Raw genomic sequence first — 20,208 nt, forward strand, 5'->3', positions numbered from 1 at the left:
TCCTGGTGAGTAATGAGCGGGCTCTCGTGTCTAATGATGTCCCCCGCACGTCGTTAAGCCACTCACCGGGAGTAATTGCCCAAGTCATTAAAAGTTTGATGATTTTTCCCTGCCGGGCACGGCGCCTCTTGGCTTGGCCCCGTCACCAACAGCACCCCCCCCCTCCCCTCCCCTTCATGGCACAGGGCACTTTACACACACCCCCTTCTCCCCCCCCTGGGAACAACAGAGCAGAACACTACCCCATCTCTTCATCCCACCCCCCTCCCTCTCCCCATCCGCCTCTTTCTCCTTTCTCCTTTCTCCTTTCCTAGCCAAGCATTTCTCTTCCTGGATCAGTGTGGTCACACTTACAAAATTCCTTTAACCTTGCAGCGGGAGCTGCAGCCGGGTAGGAAGGAGGTGTTGGGAGGAGAGAAGGGGAGTGGGGTGTGGAGGGGAGGGGGTTGGAGTGGGGTTAGCGGTTGGAGGCGGGGTTCAGGGTCTGGCCGAGGGGAGGGGGGGGTGTTTGGGGGCCTGTGTTGTTCCGCTGTTTCGTGCCTGCAATTAATTTGTGTTAAGAGTCACAGTGGAGGTCTTGTTTTTGTGGAGGGAATGAAGTGGACTGTTGGCGTGCGCTAGCGTCGTCTTTGAAAGCAGTGACAATAAGGTGGTTTAGCCATTCAGCTGAGCTGAGAGAATGTTCCGGAGCCATGATTTAGCTAATGACACTGATTAAGGGGAAGAATCGAAAATGTTACATGGAGCACACATGACACAATTACACTATGAATAACCTACAGAATTATGGTTTTTTTTTTATTCTCAAGCATTCACCTAGCCTTCATTGGAAAGCCATTAAAATACAGGTAGTCTTGTTATATGAAAAAAAAAAAAATAATACAGAAATTTGTGTATATTACTTAATAACATAACATAATTCATGACATTTTCTGCTCTTTGTTAGTCATTACAGATGAGTATTCTTTAATTGTCTCAGGCTGGTGTTTTAGCTCATTATAGATAAGATTACAATATGGGCAGGGGAAGCTTGCTTGCTGGTAGTCAGAAAGTGCTTCATGAATATGGGCACCTGGAGTACAGTTGGAAAGCATGTGTGGTGGAAGACATACCTTGTTTGGGGCATTTGAGGAGGGGGCAGGTACGATGGATGTTAAGAGTTTGCCCTATACAGTATCACAGAAATGTGTGTAACAGTTCTCATGCATAATCATTAACAACTAGTAGAAAAAATAATATTCCTAATGTTAAGTATGGAAATCGCAAATTTGTTGAACTTTGCCAGCTTTCTCGATAAAGGGGGAAACATGAATAAAATCCAAAATATTTTTTTAAACAGGATAACAAAACTGAATGCCGTTCTCAAACTGCTTCTACAGTTTTCATCGTATAGTAAAAATGACATTCTGGGGACATCCAAGACACCGGGTAAATGTGCGACAGTTTCTATCTTTTCTGGGCTGAAAGGTTGTTAGCTGGTAACTGGGAGCACTGTGGGGCAGTATGGGGTAAGTCTGCCTCCCCAGGGCCCTGTGGGGTAGGGACTTGGGGGTGTCTCCGTTTCGCCCGCACTTCCTCCGAAACCGCAGAGCTAATCCGGTCGGACAGGAAGCCGGAGACGTCTGCCCGGCCCCTCGGCCCGTCAGCCTGCCAGTCGCTGGGGAGGGCCGGGGCCGGAGCCGTCCAGCTGGGGCCCCCTCTTCACAACACCCCCACCCCCACCAATCACTGTTCTTATTAACCTTCCCGTCACTTCCCCGGTGCCCGCTTTGTCTTGGCGCCCCCGTCCCTCCCAGAGGTGCCCCCCCAGGAGCCGCATCCCGGTTTGATTAAGTCTGCGACTGACAGGTCGGCCCCTCGTCAGTCTCGGGAGAAATACATGGCGTCTGTGCTCCTCCTCCCGCCGGGGGGTCCGCCGTCGCCCCTGAACCCCGTCTGCGGCGACAGCGACCGCGTCACCTGTCCACATCTCACTCCGTCAACCCCCTCCCCCCAATACCCGCCAGCCCCCCCACCCCCCACCCGGACCCCAGTGAAACAAGTACCTCAGCTGCTCTTGGACTCCGGTCTGCACTGTAACAGGGACATTTGCATATCTCTCATTAGCTCCTGCTCTGCGTTTGAGCGCTTTTCGGATCCCGGGCCATTTCTCCCGAGCCCCTCGTGCCCAAAGTGTATCAGATCGTCAGAGGAAATGAGAAGGCAGGAGAATGGGGGGGAAGCGGAATGGAGGAAAAATGAAAGAACTGGAGTACACCTGCTCATTTAATACCATGGGGGAAATAAGAGAGTGAAAGGGCAGCGCGCTTTGAAATGAGTGAAAGAGTGCTCTGATTTTGTCTGATATCGTCTCAGTAAATCAGCGAACAGAATAATTGACAAGGTGTAAGTTTATGTGCAAAACTGTTTCAAAGCGGCGATAGAAAAAAATCTTGCCATATTAAGTCAATTATATGCAAATTGCTGAGTTAATAAAGACAGAGCCAGGGCCCAGAGCAGAATGCTGTCCTATCCACTGTCTCACAGACTCAGTACACAGCAGGGTTTCGTTCATTTTTTTATTGTTTTTGGTTGTCAGTAAATAAGAAGTCATTTTGCTAGAAGAGAAACCGCAGTTGACTAATAACGAAACTCCAGTCAAACCCGGAGCTGAGCCGCAAATCTACCCCGTTCCGCTGTGCCGTGGAGCACTCTGGGCCGGCCCACGGTTCGAATGGAAACGCAGGCCACCCACTCACGCTGTCCTGCAATCTGCGGTTTCTTTCTTTACCCTGCCCACCCCCACCACCACCACCACCCCACCCCCCTCCCTCCTGTTTGCTCTTTGCTGGCTGTGCTCTCCTCTTCTCCTCTTTCTCTTTCTTCCCTATGCTCTTCTCGTCTTGCTTCCGTTAGCACTCATCTCTCCTCCCTCTCTCTCCCTCTCTCTCCCTCTCTCTCCTGACTCTCTCTTGCGTTGGCAGGTGTGCACTTAGCAGATGCGAGGGAGGGGGGAGGGGGCACTCACAGGAACATCACATTCATTTCACAGGCGGTGGGGGGATGACAGGGGTGTCCCTGCCAAACACTATGATCGGAACAGAGATCCGTGCGCAGTAATGCTGAAATGTCTGATTACTAAAAACAGTATCTCCCAGGAAGCCAAAGACAGGAAGTAAAAGAAAATACTCAGGCTTGGGGCGGTGTTGGTTCATTAGCACTGAAGTCAGTGGTACCTGGAGTTGGGGTGCGGTTAACAGGGTCATTTGGAAGTGGATTCCCCTTTAGTGGGCTTTTTGTTCTCCCAGCTCTACTTGGGTTCCAGAGTGAGATGGGATATGTTCTGTCTGCAGTGCACTGGTTTACCTGCCAGCTCTGGAACTCTCATTCCCACCTTAAACTGGTTTAATCTGGTTTCAGTTGGTCAGTTCAAGTGGGGCTTTTATCACATTATTTGTTCACATTTTTAAAACCATTTCCTTGGTAGATGATATATTTGTACTGTGTGTGCATCTTTTTGTTATCATGTTTATGATTCTTTAAAACTTTATTTAATGTACAAATCTGTCCCTCCTGCACAGCAATGGTGTTGTGGGACCTTTTTGGAGAGTGGGAATAGAGAAATGGTAAAACTGTGTAGTACAGGTTTAAAAGGGCTATAGCTGCAGGGTGTGGTTAGCTACAGAAAACTGGGTCGTCAGCTCTCCCCGTCTGGCCAATGAGAAAGGAAGCTCTTGATATGCTGAATTACACCCGGCTGGCCAATGAGAAAGGAAGTTCTTAATATGCTGAATTACACCCGGATGGCCAATGAGAAAGGAAGTTCTTGATATGCTGAATTACACCGGGCTGTCCAGTGGAGGATGGGTCCCCCTTGGATTGCCAGGTTCTTCCCAAGATTTCTTCACATTGGAGAGTTTTTTCTCACCATCATTTGAGTGTTTTTCTTTCCACTGTAATTTCTTTTACCTCAATTACTCACTTTTTGGGGGGTTCAGGCCTGGGTGTTGCCCAGTTTTCCTTTCTGTTTCCTCTTTAAAGTATCTTTGTGATGGTATCTCTGCAAAACGTGCTATACAAGTAAAATCTAATTGAATTGAAATTGAATTGAATGAGGTGTGTTACTGCTAGGAGAGAACTGCTTGCACACCAGCCCTCATGGATAAGATCTGAACCCACTGTATGAGAATATGAGAAGAGGCCCCACAGTATGCATTACTGTATTCATTCAGACTGAACATTTCTGTTGCACTGAAGGCTGCTGTTATGAGATGATGGAAGAGCATTGCAGGGGCAATGCAGAGAGAGAGGTGGGGGGGGGGGGGAGTGGGGGGCTCAGGTTACTACAGGAGCAATGTAAGACCTAGTGAATCCTGTCTCTCCCATTGGCTGAGCAGCAACTGCCCCTCCACTCTACTGTTGTCCGCCCTACCCCCAACCTGTCCTTTGCTAAGGATCTTCTTTACCAATATCCTGTGGGGAGGTCGATTAGCCAGAATAGGCACTTGAAACTCCTAAAGTGATTGGCTAAGCTGGAAGCAGCAGTATCGATAGTACATTTGAACCTTTTCAGTGGTGCAAGTTTGGTTACTCTGTTTTTGGTGTATCACTTGAGCTTGCATAATTTTCAAAGATGAGATCCATTTATGGCCCAGCTGAATTTGCCAAGGCCAGCAGAGGTGGAAAGTCCAGGACTCAGAAAGTAAAGGTCCTGCCGTGTGTTTTTTCCACCCATGAACTCAGCCAACTGATTTCACCAATTAATTATACACCCTGGCTGAAGAATTGTGCTGATTAGCACATCCAGGTGATTTGAACAAAATACCGTGGAGGACTATTACTTTCTGGACCTGGATTTTCCGCCTCTGTAGGCCACTGTGGAACACTCTGCTAAGGTAGGCTCACCTCTGCCTTCTCGTTGTCTTTTCAGGTCACCTTCACGAAGAGGAAGTTCGGCCTGATGAAGAAGGCCTACGAGCTGAGCGTGCTGTGCGACTGCGAGATAGCGCTGATCATCTTCAACAGCTCAAACAAACTGTTTCAGTACGCCAGCACGGACATGGACAAGGTCCTGCTCAAATACACAGAGTACAACGAGCCGCACGAGAGCAGAACCAACTCGGACATCGTGGAGGTAAGTGGCCTGACATCCACAGCGGAACCAATGCGCACGTGGTTCAAAGAGAGATGTGGTGTAAGCCCTGTGTGAAATCAAAGCTGCATTGCCGTTCAGAGCGTTGGATCACGATCATGATTTTTATTCAGAGTCACTGCTTGTTTCAGGCTAGTGATGTGCGCTAAATTTAATAATTGCTCATGTAATGTACAGGGGTTTAAGGATCCCACCGAGTCATGATAAAGTTATACACACACCGGAACAAATGGATCGCCGGTTGGGTTCTCTATGGAAATTGCATTGAAATGACAATGTTAGTCTGTCCTGGATAGAGCTACGAGTTACTGGTTCCCCATTGCCACTGCTCAGATAGCACACAATCGGGTCTGTGGCAGGAGATAAGTTTAAGCTGGGTATAGTCCAGCAACTGACAAAAAGGAAAATCTATCGGCTCTCATGTTAGCTCTCTGTGGTTGTCCCTGCAATCTAAAAAACCATGACAGACGTGTTCCTTTGGTGGCCATCTTTGCACAGCTCAGTCTTTGCCTAAGTACAGTATGAACGTGATGTCTAAGTACAGTATGAATGTAAAACATGTGGTGTTTTAGTCCTCCGTATTTAATTCACAGATCATATTGAGTTTTTTTTTTTTTTTTTTTCTGTCAGCCTTGGTTGACTTTGTGATTGCTATGAAAAATAACCGCTTCAAAACATTTTTTCTGGTGGAATTGTTCGCATTTTGACCATTAATGAACTGGATTGCATAATTACAATTATATTGAATTATACATATTCTGTACTTCAGAATTTTAGATTTAGAAATCAAATAATTCACATGTAGTTAAAATGCAAATTCTCAGCTTTTATTTAAGGGTATTTTTATGAATTTTGGTTTCATCATGTAGAAAATGCAGCAGTATTTGTACATAGTCTCTCCATTTCAAGGCATCATAACATTTGGGACAAATGGCATCACAGGTGTTTCTGATTAGTCAGTTGCTTCCTTAGTGCAGGTATAAGAGAGCTTTCGGTCTATAGTTTTGATTCTAGCCTTTTGATTGTGTTTGGAATCTGTTATTGGTGTTTCTCAACATGAGAACTAGAGTTGTGTCAATGAAAAGTCAAGGAAACAATTATGAGGCTGAGAAATAAGAAACACAGGCAAAGATTTAGGCCAAACCTTAGGCAAACCAAAATCAACTGTTTGGAATATAATTGAAAAGCAAGAGCAACACTGAGCTCAGAAAAAAGAGCCTGGTAAGCCAAGGAAGACCTCTACAATTTACAACCAAATAATTATCGCCATAATAATGAAAAACCCACTAACAACAGTCTAACTGTATCGTATTGTATCGTATAACAGATTAGAAACATCTTCAGGAGGAAAATGTGGATGTGTCAGTGACTCCTGTCCACAGAAAAATTCACGAACAGAAATACAGAGGCTACACTGCAGGTTGCAGAAAACTAGTTTGCTGAGAAAGCAACACGGCCATGTTACAGTTTACTCAGTAGTATCTAAAAGAGCCTGCTGAGTTCTGGAAAAAGGTCTTGTGGATAAGAGAGACCAAGACTCACTTGTGTCAAAGTGATGGCAAGAGAAAGGGGGGAAGCCAACGGGAGCTGTCCAAGATCCAAAGCACCCCCTCTCATTTGTGAAACATTGTGGTGGGGTGTTTTATGGTTTGGGCATGTATGGCTGCCACAGATACTGGCTCAGATGTCTTCATTGTTGATGTAACTGCTGATAGCAGCAGCAGAATGAGTTTTGAGGAGTATGGAAACATGTTATCTGTTTAAGTTCAACCAAATGCCTTCAAACTCATAGTCTTCACTGTAGAGGTCTTTTGTTGGCATGACTACTGTCATTTACATAACAGCAATATGTCCCAAACATTATGGTGGCCTGAAATGGGGGACTATATATATATAAAGTGCTGTTATTTTTACATGGTGAAACCAAAGTGACTTTGACCACGTGAATTGTTTGATTTCCAATCTAAAATTGTGGAGTACAGAACGAAATAAAGAAAAAAATGTGTTGTTGTCCCAAACATTATTGTGCTCAATGTATATGCACACACACACACACACACACACACATATATATAGTTACTAGTACATGAGACATTAGCACACGCACACGCCATTTCTTTCATAGTTGGTTGCTGGCGTCAAGAGATGTGAACCAGGTGGTCCTGGGGGTGGGGCCACGCCCATGTGATTTCTTTAGAAGGTCAGGGAAATGCAGACGGGGGGTGGGGCTACGCCCATGTGATTTCTTTATAAGGTCAGGGAAATGCAGATAGGGGGGTGGGGAAGATAGGTGTAATGGTGGGCGAATGCAAAGGGGTTTTTAAAACTTGTGTAAGTTCTGCTGTAAGACGCAGTGTTGGTGGCGTTTGTTTTTAGTTCGTCTCATTGAGGGGAGTCCCAGAGTCAAGAAGAGCTCCGGTGTGGGCTGAAGAGGAAAGCGGCCATTTTTGAGTTCATGTTCACGCCCGTAACCACGCCACATAGCCGCTGAAGCACCTGCAGCCACCCTTTGGGATCTTTTGGGTTCTTTTCATCGCTCCAGCGCCTCACCAAGTAGCATTTGCATATGGGATGCTGGGACTGACTTGGTCAAAAAAATAAAAATTTAAAAAAGAGAAACAAAAACTGAACTAAACGTAACATAGCGAGCGTGAGCTGTCCGCCTGAGGGGTGAAGCCGGACTGGCTGGGGAAGTCGAAGGTAAGCCCCATTTTCAGGACCAGGTTCGACGCCAGCAGCAGCTCTTAATTTTCTTTCTAGCTAAAAGCCTACAGTACAGTTACGTTGCAGCCGCTTCTCACATGTTAATCACAGCATACATAACGCCCCAGTGGGGAACGTATTTGTAACAATGTAGACACACAGCAAAAGGAATGAAAGGCAAGCACTTTTGCCAAGTAGCCTTCCAGGAAAGTGGCTTCAGTTACATTTGTAGGCCAGACCCCTGGGTTGGGGACACAGGACAGGGGTATTCCTGCATAAAGAACTTAACCAAGGGCTTGCGTCAGAGAAAACCATCCCATGAACATCTTTTATGTTCCGGGCCAACACCGTCACTGAACGGCGGGAGGCGGGAGCGGTCGGGATCCGAGCCCTCCTCGCTGACGCATTTGGGGCCTGCTCGAAACAGAGACGCTCGCCCCTTTTTCGAAGAGAGCGCCTCTTCACTTCTGACTAAATGAAAAGCAAACACGGCGCTGCCAAGTCTTGAAATAATAACAACAACAAATGAAAGAGGTTTATTTCTTTACTGAGAGCCAGTGAGTGGACAGAGACGGGCTCTGTGTTTGAGTTTTTAACTTCAGGGCAGCTGTCTCTCTCTTATTGCCCAGGTCCTCGCCAGCGCTAGGTCTGTAAAATAATCGCGTTGTCGCGCCTCCTCCCCGACTCGCGCTTTGTTATGATATCTTTCTGACGGCGAGAGCGGTCGGGCGCGAGATAGCGCGCTGTGAGAATCCCGAAGCCCCGTGCTCTCGGTGAAAGCGTGCGGGTGTTTTTTCCGAGGGAAAGAGATGAATAAAGTGCGTAAAGGCCGTGAGAAGGTTCCGGCTGTCCGGGGGGGGGAGCCGTGACGGTATCTTTAATTCATGCTGACTGTGCTGCTGCTGCTGCTGCCGCATTACCTGCTCAACAGAGCTGCTAACCGATGAACAACAGCCCATGGGCCCCTCACTTCCATCAGGGGCCCCTCTCTCTCTCTCTCTGTCTCTCTCTCTTTCTCATTCCCTCTCTTCTGCTCTTTTCTCTGTTCCCCTTTCTCCACCTTTCTCGCTTTTGCTGTCTTCCTCTCTAACCACCGCTTTCTCTCTCTTTCTCTCAGTTCCTCAATGATTCTGTTTTGCTTTCCTCACATTTTACCGTCTCTCCCCTTCCCACCCACAATCTCACCTTCTTTTGATCCCTTCTCTCTCCCTCTCTTTGCTCTCTCCTTTCTTTCTCACCCCTTCTCCTCTCTCATCTCTCTCTCTCTCTCTCTCTCTCTCTCTCTCTCGGTGCGAGGCCTGCATTAAAAATGGATATCCCCCATGCCTCAGCCTCGTACTTGACTTTCATAAAAGCGAAGGCTGCGCTTGTTTTCTGAGGAGAGCAGGGAGGCCATTCCGGTTCATCACAGAGTCCCAGTCTCATCTTTTACCGTCTTCTGATCTTTTACGGCAGGCAGGCTGTTTACTTTCTTTCCCCTCCCTAGACTGAGCGTAGCGAGGGCGGCCTCGTCTGTCCGGCCACACAGGGAAGAGTTTGCTTGCTGAGACCCGCAGGGTTTGGGTGGGCGGGAGGGGGCGGGGTCCTCCCTGCAGGTTTTCCTTCCTGCACCTCTGTGCATCAGCTGGGATCGGACGCGTAGCCCTGTGCATTTCTTAGGGGGTTTGTGTGCAGGGGCGAAACAAAATGGCGCCTTGGTAGAGAGAGGCTTAGAGTTTCATGCTGGGTGGTGATTGGTTCTTTTCAGGGAGAGGGCAGGTCCCACGGAACCCCTGGGCCTCTGGGACCAGCTCCACTGAAGAAGTCAGGAAGCAGAGCAGAATTAATACAGCCCTAACTGCTACAAATACATGCGCATAACACCACCACTGCTTATAATAATAATAATAATAATAATAATTATTATTATTATAATCATCATCATCATCATCATCATGTGATAAGGACAATGATAATCAAACTAGTGCCACTACCAGTGTCGCTACTAGTAATAATATGAGATGATGGTAATAACCATCATCATCATCACAGCAGTATTTAAGATGAAGGATCTGTGTAATGACCTGTTAGGTCGGAGCCGTGTGCGAGCGCTGGTCAGAGGCTACGGAGGACGTGCGTTCAGAGAGCCGCGTCTGTTCCGCGCAGCTGAGCTTCCTGTGCGAAAGTAGCTTCGGGCGACGAGCTTCCTCCTCTTGTGCTGCTGTTGTTTGTTTGTGCGGCATTTGCGCGGGGCAGCCGGAGTCTTTAAAGGCGGGGGAGACGCGCTCTTTGAGAGACGCGGTAAATGGGTTCTCTCGCCGGGCCTGCGATGCAGAGAGATTACCTCACGGGTGAGAGCGCTGATTCACTGCCGCCTGGGCCATTACGAACAGCCTCGCTTCTCTGTGCTGACGGCCCTCTCCAAAAGGGGCGGACGCGGACTGTCCGGAGCCTGTACCTGAGCGTTTAAGAGATTCTGTGACTGGCTTACCAAGACCCCAATCGGTCAGTGACCCTGAGCGATTATTTCATGAATGTTCGGTACGTCCAGCTAGATATATGAAGTTTTTTTTTTTCTTACTGAAAGAACTGTCCTGCCAGGGTTGTGAGTACCACAAGCTCTGTGGTAATGATATCACAGCAGGCTAACGATTAAGCATTTATAGCATATTATTATGTTTGTGTGAATATTTGCCCAGTATGTGTCCATGAGTGAGAGGAACAGAGAGTGTGTTCACATGTGTGTGCACGGCTATTACGGTTTTGTCTTTCCCCTTGCTTTTTATTTCTATTAAGTTTGAATTTCATTTCCAGTTCACTTTAGTTTTGGTATAATTTTAAGCCATCCTTAGTTTTATTCTAAGTAGGATAATGCGTGGTTCAGTTAAAGTGTTTTAAGAATTTGTCTTAATAGCAAGAGAGCAGAGACGTCAGCAAATGGACTCATTAGACACTGAAATTTGATTTTACATTTATTTTAATTTGCCTAAATTTATAACATTTTTTTTATTTATTACTGGCACATTTCACATATTAAAATGAACAGCAACATCAATTTGAAACAGGGGTATTATGAAGCCAGATCTTCTTTCAGGTGCAAAAGGAAGGGACAAAAGCTTCTAAACAATCAAGAAATATTATCATGCTCCTACCGAGAAACCTTTGCTGACTTTTATGAATATGCAAGCTCAAAAGGTACAGTGCACTGTTGATAATGTATTCAGAGTAAATTTAGGCTGAGCTCTGTCCTATTTGCCCAGCCATGTGCCTCGCCTCTGCCGTGGTAGCTAGCCATGTGTCATTGCTGTTATGTCGCAACTTCTGCCATTACAGAGGTGATAATGCACAAGGAAGCATATTACCCTTCACCTTTTATCATTTTTTGTATGTATATGTAGCTAAGAAAATAATGCTTGGTTTTATTTATTTTTTTGGACAGGCATTCTTATTTCAGTTTATGAATGTTTTTTTCATGGTTAGTTTTCAACTACGTCTCAGTTTTACTTTGTGTTATTAACCTTGGTACTGTTTGTGTATGTGTGAGAGGAATGGGCCGAGAGATGGTATTTGTGTGTGTGTGTGTGTCTGTGACAGAGTGTGTATGTATGTGTGTGGTTCTTGTAAAAACAAAATGTGGCTTATGTAGTGTTCACGTAGCGTATAATGCTGCTGTAAAATGTTTCTTGGTGAATTGTTGTTTCCCCTTCTTGTTATTACCTTGATTGATGGAGCCCTCCGGCCTCGTACTCCAGTGGTTTGAGCCAACACCGCCGCCCCCAGTGACAGAATGAACGAGGGAGCGAGTGAACGGAGGGGTAAAATGAATAGAACTCTCTCCTGTGAAAACGAGCCTCACGTGGATGCACTTACGCGGGCAAATGAAAAAATCGAATTAAAACGCACCGTGTCTAGTCTGTGTCTGTGCAAAATGATCTGGGAGGCCCATGCATGCACACCTACCCCCCCCCCCCCCACACCCACACACACACACACACACACACACACATAGACACGCGCGCGCTCGCAAAGTGGCGGCAGGCAGCACAAGCTCCCGTTCCCCGCTAGAAGCCAAGCGAAAGGTCACATTCCTGCTCGGCGGTGCCATCTGTAGATAAAGGGCTGGCCGTGCGGCCGGTGGCGGGTGGCGGGGGGGGGGAGCGGGGGAGGGGGGTGAGGGGGGGGCGCGGGTTGGGGGGGGGCAGATGCAGTGTTCTTCACAGATGGACGCCTCCTGCCTCAGGCGCGGCTACGATAAGCAGAGCGGGACCGCGGACTCTGCCTTGGTCTTGGCTGACAGTGGAATGGCGGCTGGCGCGCTAGACTCAGACTCAACTGCTTAACCTGGGATGGAGAGGGAGGGAGAGAGCGAGGGAAGCGGGAACAGAGGGATGGACGGAGAGAGAGATAGAGGCTGGGATGAAAGCGTGAGGGGAGGGGTGCTCAAGCCATGCAGCGTGCTTCGGGTGCCAGGTATACTGCAACATGGCCCCCCCATCTCCCCCCTAAATTACTTGCCCACGATCCTGTCAGAAGCCTCCTGGCTGTTGTTTGTGCAGCAGGCAGCAGGAGATCAGAACGCTGCCCCCTCAGACCCAACTGCCAGTGCCTTAATCTTCCGCACCCCTTTTATTTGGTATTTATTTATCGATTCTTGAGCCGAAGTGCCAGGCCTCCTGAGGTAAAAATGGCTGAGACCTCGTGCTGTGAAACTGCTGTTGAGTGACCGCTTCCCTCAGCGCCTTCCCCGTTGAGAGGCTCTGGCGGCGGGAGCTTCCTGTAAAAGCAGGTCGTGTCGCGCGAGTCCGTCGCGTCACGCCTTCGCAGCGGCGGAGAGCCTGCCGGGCCGCCCCCTGCGCTGACCTCGGATCGGCGCCCGGTGTGGCGGAGGTCACGGCTGTCAGAACGAAAGCGTCAATACGCGCCGCGAACGAACCCTTTTTGAATCCCGAACGGCCAGCGCGCAGAAAGCGGGCTCAACAGGTGTCTTCATGAGGAGGCTATGGAGAAACTAGAAGCCTACTGCCGTAGAATATATACGAACAGAAAGAAAAAGGGAGGAGGGGGGATTAAAAAAAAACTGTGTTGAAGGATAGTTTAGGAAGAACTGCACGGTTATCGTGTCCTCCTGCTTATTATTAAAATGCTCTAGACCACATCACTGCGAATCTCAAAATGTAGCCTAGTCATTTTCAAAGCGGCTGCTTCCGAACCAAACTGAAGCCGGAGGCACGAACAGGGGGTGAACATTCAGGGAAAACGCGCAAGTCCAAGTAGCAAGATAATTTACATCCGCAAATTGGATCCATACGAGCCGATGTCCAGGTCCTTACTGTCATTGTGTTTAAAATGACATTTTGTTATCAACACAAATGAAAGCACTGATGCAAGTCATTAAAGTAATGTCATTATACCCGGTGTTCTGCGCAGAGTCATGGCAACCTTCACGTCCCTTCATGTCACTACCCAGGTCCAGTTATTTCCTTGAGCCGAGGCATATTTACTATGATGGTCACTGCTAATTGTGTGCAAGTGGGAGAGTCCTTAAAACTTCTACACGATACATTTCAATGTTTTTCACATGTTTTGCTACAGGACAAACTCCATCCTGCATCCCCCCCCCCCCCCACCCCCCCAAAAAAAAAATCTATTACATAAAATGTAACATCATTGTACTGCACTTCACGACAACTGCACAGATAAATTGAAAGCGCAGTTGTACTTAAGCAAATCTCACATTACGTTTATAGTTGTTTCATTAATAGCTGATGGTAAAAATCTGTTCACGTTATATAGAAAGAAGTTTCTTTAGTCAATTCTTTCCTGTCCAGGGTAATTTTAATAGCATGCCTGCATGTTGCAAATCGCATGACCAGTATGTAATCAAAGTTGTTCTCTTGGTTTACAGACCTTTTCATTTCAAGTGTCATTAGCTTTGCTTGCTTTGTTTGCTTCGAAAAAACAATATTTCCAAGAAAGCCTCATTTTACCTAAAACCTCCAAAGTTGCTTGATAGGAAAAATAACAAAATAACATGTACGTCTGTTGGCTTTGAATATAAATACATAAAAAAAATTTCAGCATCTTCGCTGATGGCTTAACAATACTAATCATGTTTAGAGTTTTAGAAAAGAGTTTTGTTGTATTACAGCGTGTCTGGTTGTCTTTTAAATTAATATGTTGGGCAGCATGTATATTTTTGTCGAGCTATAGTGTATATATTGATATTACATTACAGGCATTTAGCAGACACTCTTATCCAGAGCGACTTACACATACATTTTACATTGTATCCATTTATACAGCTGGATATATACTGAAGCAATGCAGGTTAAGTACCTTGCTCAAGGGTACAACGGCAGTGTCCTTACCCGGGAATCGAACCTGCGACCTTTCGGTTACAAGCCCAGCTCCATACCCACTGTGCTACACTCCGTCCTCCCGTCACTATGTCTTTTCTGAAGCAACTGCGGCACACAACTAAAATGTTCCGTGTAAAATTTACTTTGAGAGAGTACGTTTAAGTCTAATAGAGTACACGTGGAATTTAAACCCAGCTTGAGTTGACAAAACTGATAATGTTTTCTGCTCGTGAAATAAGGCTTGCTCTGCACAGGGCTGTTTGTTACAGTAAGTGTGGGTTTTACAGTAAGGGGAGGGTGGGCCGGAAGCTGGTCTGAGCTGGAGGCCTGGAGAGGCTGATACTCTGATAAGGGCTCTCATTCATCAGTCGGCCCTCTTCCTGAGGGACCTGACCTCATCGCTGGGAAGGGGGGGCGGAGCACGGTGGACTCAAGCAGAGAATGCCTTCTCACTGAGGAGACCAACCATTACATCATGAACAATGGCCACCTGCATCCATTTTTAGCTTGACAACTGTACTGGCACAATGAACAGACCAGGATGAAAAAAATGACCTGAAGTACTTTGTCTCCAGACAGCATTGGAATTCCAGAAGATTTCCGCCAATATTCAGATTGAAATAATTCTCTCATATGATTCATTTGAAACCTACGTCTGGTCATTAAGGATAAGAAAAATAAAAATAAAAAACGGCACAAAAACCAATGAACTGTAACATAGATTTTGGAATGAGACCCGATTCATTAAATTTAATATGATCATGAACAGTTCATTTGGAAAATAAGACTAAAATCTAGTTCTTTCTTATACATTCATGGCAAAGAGCCCCAGAATCCCACAGGAAATAGGGAATTATGTAGTATTATATTTTATTTGATCTTTGAAGCAATAGCATTCAAAAATATAATTGTTTGGAATGCGCATCACTCAATTTAAACCCTTTCATTCCTGAAATCAGGAAATTGGTCTTTTCAGAAACTTCACAACACATTTCAGTAAATGCATTACTCAATGTTAGATGAAATCATATATCCCTAAGCCAGGTAAAGTTTTTTGTATTGGAATTATTATGTCATGCTTTTTGTTATTTATAACTTGTATAGAAGTGAGAGTTACTTTTCTCAGGTTGAGCACATTTTGAATATTCAGGATATTTAGTCATGTATTTAGCTGTTCAATGATTCAGGGATCTCTATAATGTTTAATTTTTTAATTAGTGTCTGTACTCCAAAATTTTAGACTTGCAATCAAGTTTATAAAAGGATGTTTTATACATTTTGGTTTCACCGTGTAAATGAAATTACAGCACTTTTTTTATACATAGTCCCCCCATTTCAGGGCACCATAACGTTGGGGACAAATGGCTTCAAAGGTGCTTCTGATTTGTCAAGTGTGTTAAATTGCTTCCTTGCCGGAATAATACAGGTTTCAGTATCTAGTCTTGAGTCTTGGCTTAAATCTGGAAAATTCTTGACTGGCCAAGTCCTTCACCTGATCTGAATCTAACTGAACATACATTTCATATGCTGCTTCAGGCAGTCCTTCCATGTTGGGGATATGCAACCAAATACTAAGCATTACTACTTTCATTTACATGACAGTAATATTTACAAAACATTATGGGGTCCTGAAATGGGGAACTGTGTGTAAAAAGTAGTATCATTTCTACATGCTGAAACCAAAGTGTATAAAATATATCCTTAAATAAAAGCTGAGAATGTGCACCTTAACCACTTGTGAATTGTTTGATTACAAATCTAAAATTGTGGAGTGCAGAGCCAAATCAAGCCAAACACTACGGCGGTCACTGTAAAATACATACTGTACACTAAGCACATGTGCTCATTCGTGGACAAACACACGCACACACAAACATAGTTTACACGGGATGAAATAAATTAAATCAATTTAAAAAACTGGCAAAGATAGTGCCTGGTACAGTTACAACAGATACATTATTTCAAAGTAATTGTGATTTTGAAACATTTCATTCATTTTCAAGTGAAGAAGGTTCAAAAGGAAACATTAACCCTGTCAGCGTTCAGGTATGTCCGTTAAAAATTGTAGAACATCCAAAAAGGTCAATGTTGTACAACCTCGAGGAAGAAGTAATCTCCAGTAAATTTTTGCCAGCCGCAATCAGAACATTGAATCAGACCAGCGTCTGTCTTTAATGAATGCAAATTAGGCACATCTGCTGCCATGAACAAGCTGTCCAGACTGTTCAATTAGTGTGATTGATCAATTATTCTCCTCAGAATAACCTGAAAGAGGCTGCGAGGAGCGAGGCATTTCTGAGAAACTGAACAGCCTTCCAGGGAGCCATTTTCCCTGGCAAAAAGCTTTCCGTTGTCTTGTTAAAATGTAATGTTGCAAAAAAAGCTTTAATGTCTGAGGGCAGGTAGCCAGCTGATCGGGTCTGAAATGACTGAAGAATTGGCCCTAACAAGCTCCGCTGTAGGAAATGGCTGCACGAAAAACACAAAAGTCTAAATTATGTTAGAGAATTGTCCTCTTTGCCAAGTTTATTATTGCCATATTTTCCCACTTGCATGGGGAAAAAAGTCTGTAACAGGTCCTGCAAAAATGTTGTTTTTTTGGACTTTGTTGCTATAGATTGCAGAAGCCACTGGACTAAAACACATGAAATGGAGGCATGTTAGGTGATATATATTCACTATTGAGTATACATAAGTAGTTTTGTGAGGTGGGATTCATTGGAAATGACATGATACAGAAATACTGTGTGTGTGTGTGTGTGTGTGTGCATGTGTTAAATGGTACAATGCATAAATAAACAAAAGTGTAAGTTAAAGAACAGTTTAACAGACAGCTTAACTGAAGCTTAAACAAGCCCATTTGATGGAACCTTTTCAAGGAATGAGCGAGTGTTAAATTGCATTGAAATGAAGTTGCAACACTGACCAGCTCTATCTGGTTAAACAAAGAGAGAGGGAGAAAGGAGAAGGAAAAGGTAAAGAGAGAGAGAGCTGGAGAACACGAAAAGGTTCCCCTATTGGCCATAGACCAGAGAGAGCATGCCTGGACTGTTTCTGACACAGATCCTGGCTCGAGTGCCCCATATCTCCGATTAGAACATACCGAGATAATGAGGAGAGAGTTACATGGAGCCCAGCTGGCAAAGAGGCAACCTGTCACTCTGAAACGCTTTCATACCGGGAGCACAGGTCACCTGCCACTTACAGCTGTCCTATAAAGGAGCGCGGTGTCAAAACAAAATGGCCCAGCGAAACAGCCCGGCGGCGTTGCATATTTATAATAAAGCCGTCAGCATTCTTTTTCTTGTCCTCCATTTTGATCCTGACAACCCTAGATTAGTATGTGTCAGTATGTGCTTTTTATGTATGCCGGCCGACTCAAATGCAACCATGCCTTTAATAATTTCTCGAGCCAATGGTCACATTTCACACTATAAAAGGGACCTTGAAATTATTTATTTCGCAGAAATTTGGCAATATGGCAATTTGTTATGGAGGTGGTACCCATGGTTTTAAAGCGTTTCTTTTCGCCGAACTGTATGTATTGAACTGTACTGTATGCTCACAAAACATTTCATGCCATTCCCCCTGTTCACAAACCCATTATTTTTCACAAAACTCATTTGGGGTTTTAGCCTTCAGAGAAAAGGAAGGATTTTGTCCACCCAATATTGAGAGCGCTGGAGAGGTGAGAGGGTTTGGGGAAGGATTTAGAGGAGCTGAGCTCCTGCCAGAACTCTCTCCAGAATTCCACTGGTGTGGAGCGGGGAGCAGTCTGTTCTGGCATTCCAACATTCTGACGTTCTGCACGCGGTGTCCCTTCGGATCCAGCAACGGTGCCAGCCTCGCCATTTCAGATGACTAACCAACTCCGAAAGATTAATATGAGAAGGGGCGGTTGGAGGTTGGACGCCTAATTTGTGTTTAATACGCGCAAATGACAACACAACAGAAAATATTACATTTAAATTTGGAAATGCTTAACATGTAGACTTGACTTTTTTTTTTGTGCTGGCAAGGGGCAGGTTCCTGCATGGCTGATACAATAAAGCTGCATTTGACAACCGAGACAGCTCAAGGAGTCACACAGCCACGGAGGTCTTTTTGGTCATTATGGGATGTGTCACTGGGTACAACAGCTTGCCCAGGCCAAATAGTTACATTACATTACGTTTATTTGGCAGACGCTTTTATCCAAAGCGACGTACAAAAAGGTTGAGGCAGAGACCCTCTGGGAAATCCAGGCTTGATACAGTGCCGCATACTCTAATCTGTTAATAAATTACAAGATGGGCTGAATGGCCTCTACTCACACAGTAATTACGTATTCCTACAGTATGTTGGTTGAGTGGTTTAGTATTCTGTTGTTTTAAGTGAAAAGGACCTCAGCTTGGATATTGAGTTGCAGCCCTTGATTGTTGGATTTAGTAGAAATAACGGATAGAGCGCTATAGTTCAAAAACGTGTACCACACAAGGAGTTATTTTGTGTTAGAGAGGATTGTGTGTCTACATTTTCCCCTACTAACTGATATTTGAGTGGGCTTCCAGAAGAGTGGACTGTGCAGAGCAGTGCTGTACCAGCCAGTTTGTATGAGCCACGTTAGCTTGTCTGTATCCACGCAACGGCCGAGACATCTGCCTCCAGTTTAATTGAGTATGATTAGAATAGAAGTGTCAATTTTCTCTTAATAGATCAAAATGATAAGGACAGCGTGGCCGTCAGACCCTGGTAATGCTGTTTGCATTGACTCAGAAGTGACGAGCTCGGAAATGGAGGGTTTCCCGCACTCCGCTGCGGCCCACGCCGGGGACAGATTAACGCTCACGGATCCCGCCCAGTCATCTGTACCACGCGTGTTTGGGTGGTTCTTTACCCCGAACTTCCCCGGGCACAGCCCCCCGAAATCCCCCACCCCACCATGCCCCAGGAAGACAGTTGTCTCGACTGGAGAACGCAGCCCTATTGCCAAAAGGCGCACCTACGGTCTATAGTGTAGCTCCCAGTTATGAAATTAATTATTCGTTGTTTTTATCTTGCGGTCCTTTTTTATCATGCGCCTAAGCTTTAAGCTGATTTATTTATTTGATATAAGTATTCATTTCGGGGGGTTTGTTTCATGTGATCTTTGAAAATGGAACCCCAGGGAATGTATTTTGTTTGGCATTAATTTAACCCAGCACTTTGAGGGTCCAACTGAGCACTTTTCCAGGGCTTTGATTCCTCACCTTATGAGCTCTGAAAGATGATATCTCCTGTCATTAACGCTGCTCAGAACCCGACTCCATTAATATCATCAGTTTGCACTGTCCTTCATACCCGGTTCTGGATGCTTGCTGTGCTTTTGCTTCTCTGTACTTACAGACATTGTCAGACAATGTCAGACATTAAGTTGCTCCACAACGTTTCAAAAGCGTTTGATTTGTGTGAAAATGAACAGCACATGGGCAGCGCACCAGGGGCCAGATTTACTAAAGGGTTGCGACTGCCTTTCTGACGCAAGATCAGTTGCTACGAGGTCGCAGTGTCTGCTTTGTATTTGCTAAACTATCACGATGGCTCAGAATCGCTATTAGGATGCATTTTGCAGGGATTACGTCACTCTTTGACTTCCCTTTTGATGCATAGTTAAATGTGTTCATGCATATGTGTACCCGACCTCAATGTGCTAAAACAGAGATTATGTAAATTCGAACAAGCAAGTATTCTGTATAATTTATCTCTTTTCTTGAGAATTGAAAGCATGCAGCAATTCACGCTGATGTAGCCTGTAGGCTACAGCTCATACATGTCAGGCTGTACACACCATCCTCCACAGTCAGGCCCGCTTCCCTTGTGGGCTGCATGGGGTGGAGGTGAAGGAATGGTGCATAACACTCCGGAAAGGAGATGGGGTTAAACACGTTTCTACTAATCACTTCTTGTTTGTTTTCAGATATAATATGAAATTATATTGGTTTTGTTGAAAGGATGCGTGACTTCTGTTGAAGTCATCAGCTAGGAAATTTCTATTCTGAATTGAAACTATTTTGCAAT

At 45.3% G+C, this 20,208-nt stretch overlaps 1 protein-coding gene across 5 annotated transcripts in view; it reads left to right on the plus strand.

Moving 5' to 3' along the window:
- The window catches only part of LOC135254966 (myocyte-specific enhancer factor 2A-like), a 125,592-nt gene that overhangs the window by 58,113 nt on the left and 47,271 nt on the right, over nt 1-20,208 (plus strand). For all 5 annotated transcript variants that reach the window (XM_064335600.1, XM_064335603.1, XM_064335604.1 and 2 more), the window contains one exon: nt 4,910-5,113. In XM_064335600.1, the coding sequence (XP_064191670.1) occupies nt 4,910-5,113 (204 nt within the window). The remainder of the gene's footprint in view (nt 1-4,909; nt 5,114-20,208) is intronic.

Source organism: Anguilla rostrata, chromosome 5 (assembly GCF_018555375.3).
Source record: "Anguilla rostrata isolate EN2019 chromosome 5, ASM1855537v3, whole genome shotgun sequence".
Classification (NCBI taxonomy): domain Eukaryota; kingdom Metazoa; phylum Chordata; class Actinopteri; order Anguilliformes; family Anguillidae; genus Anguilla; species Anguilla rostrata.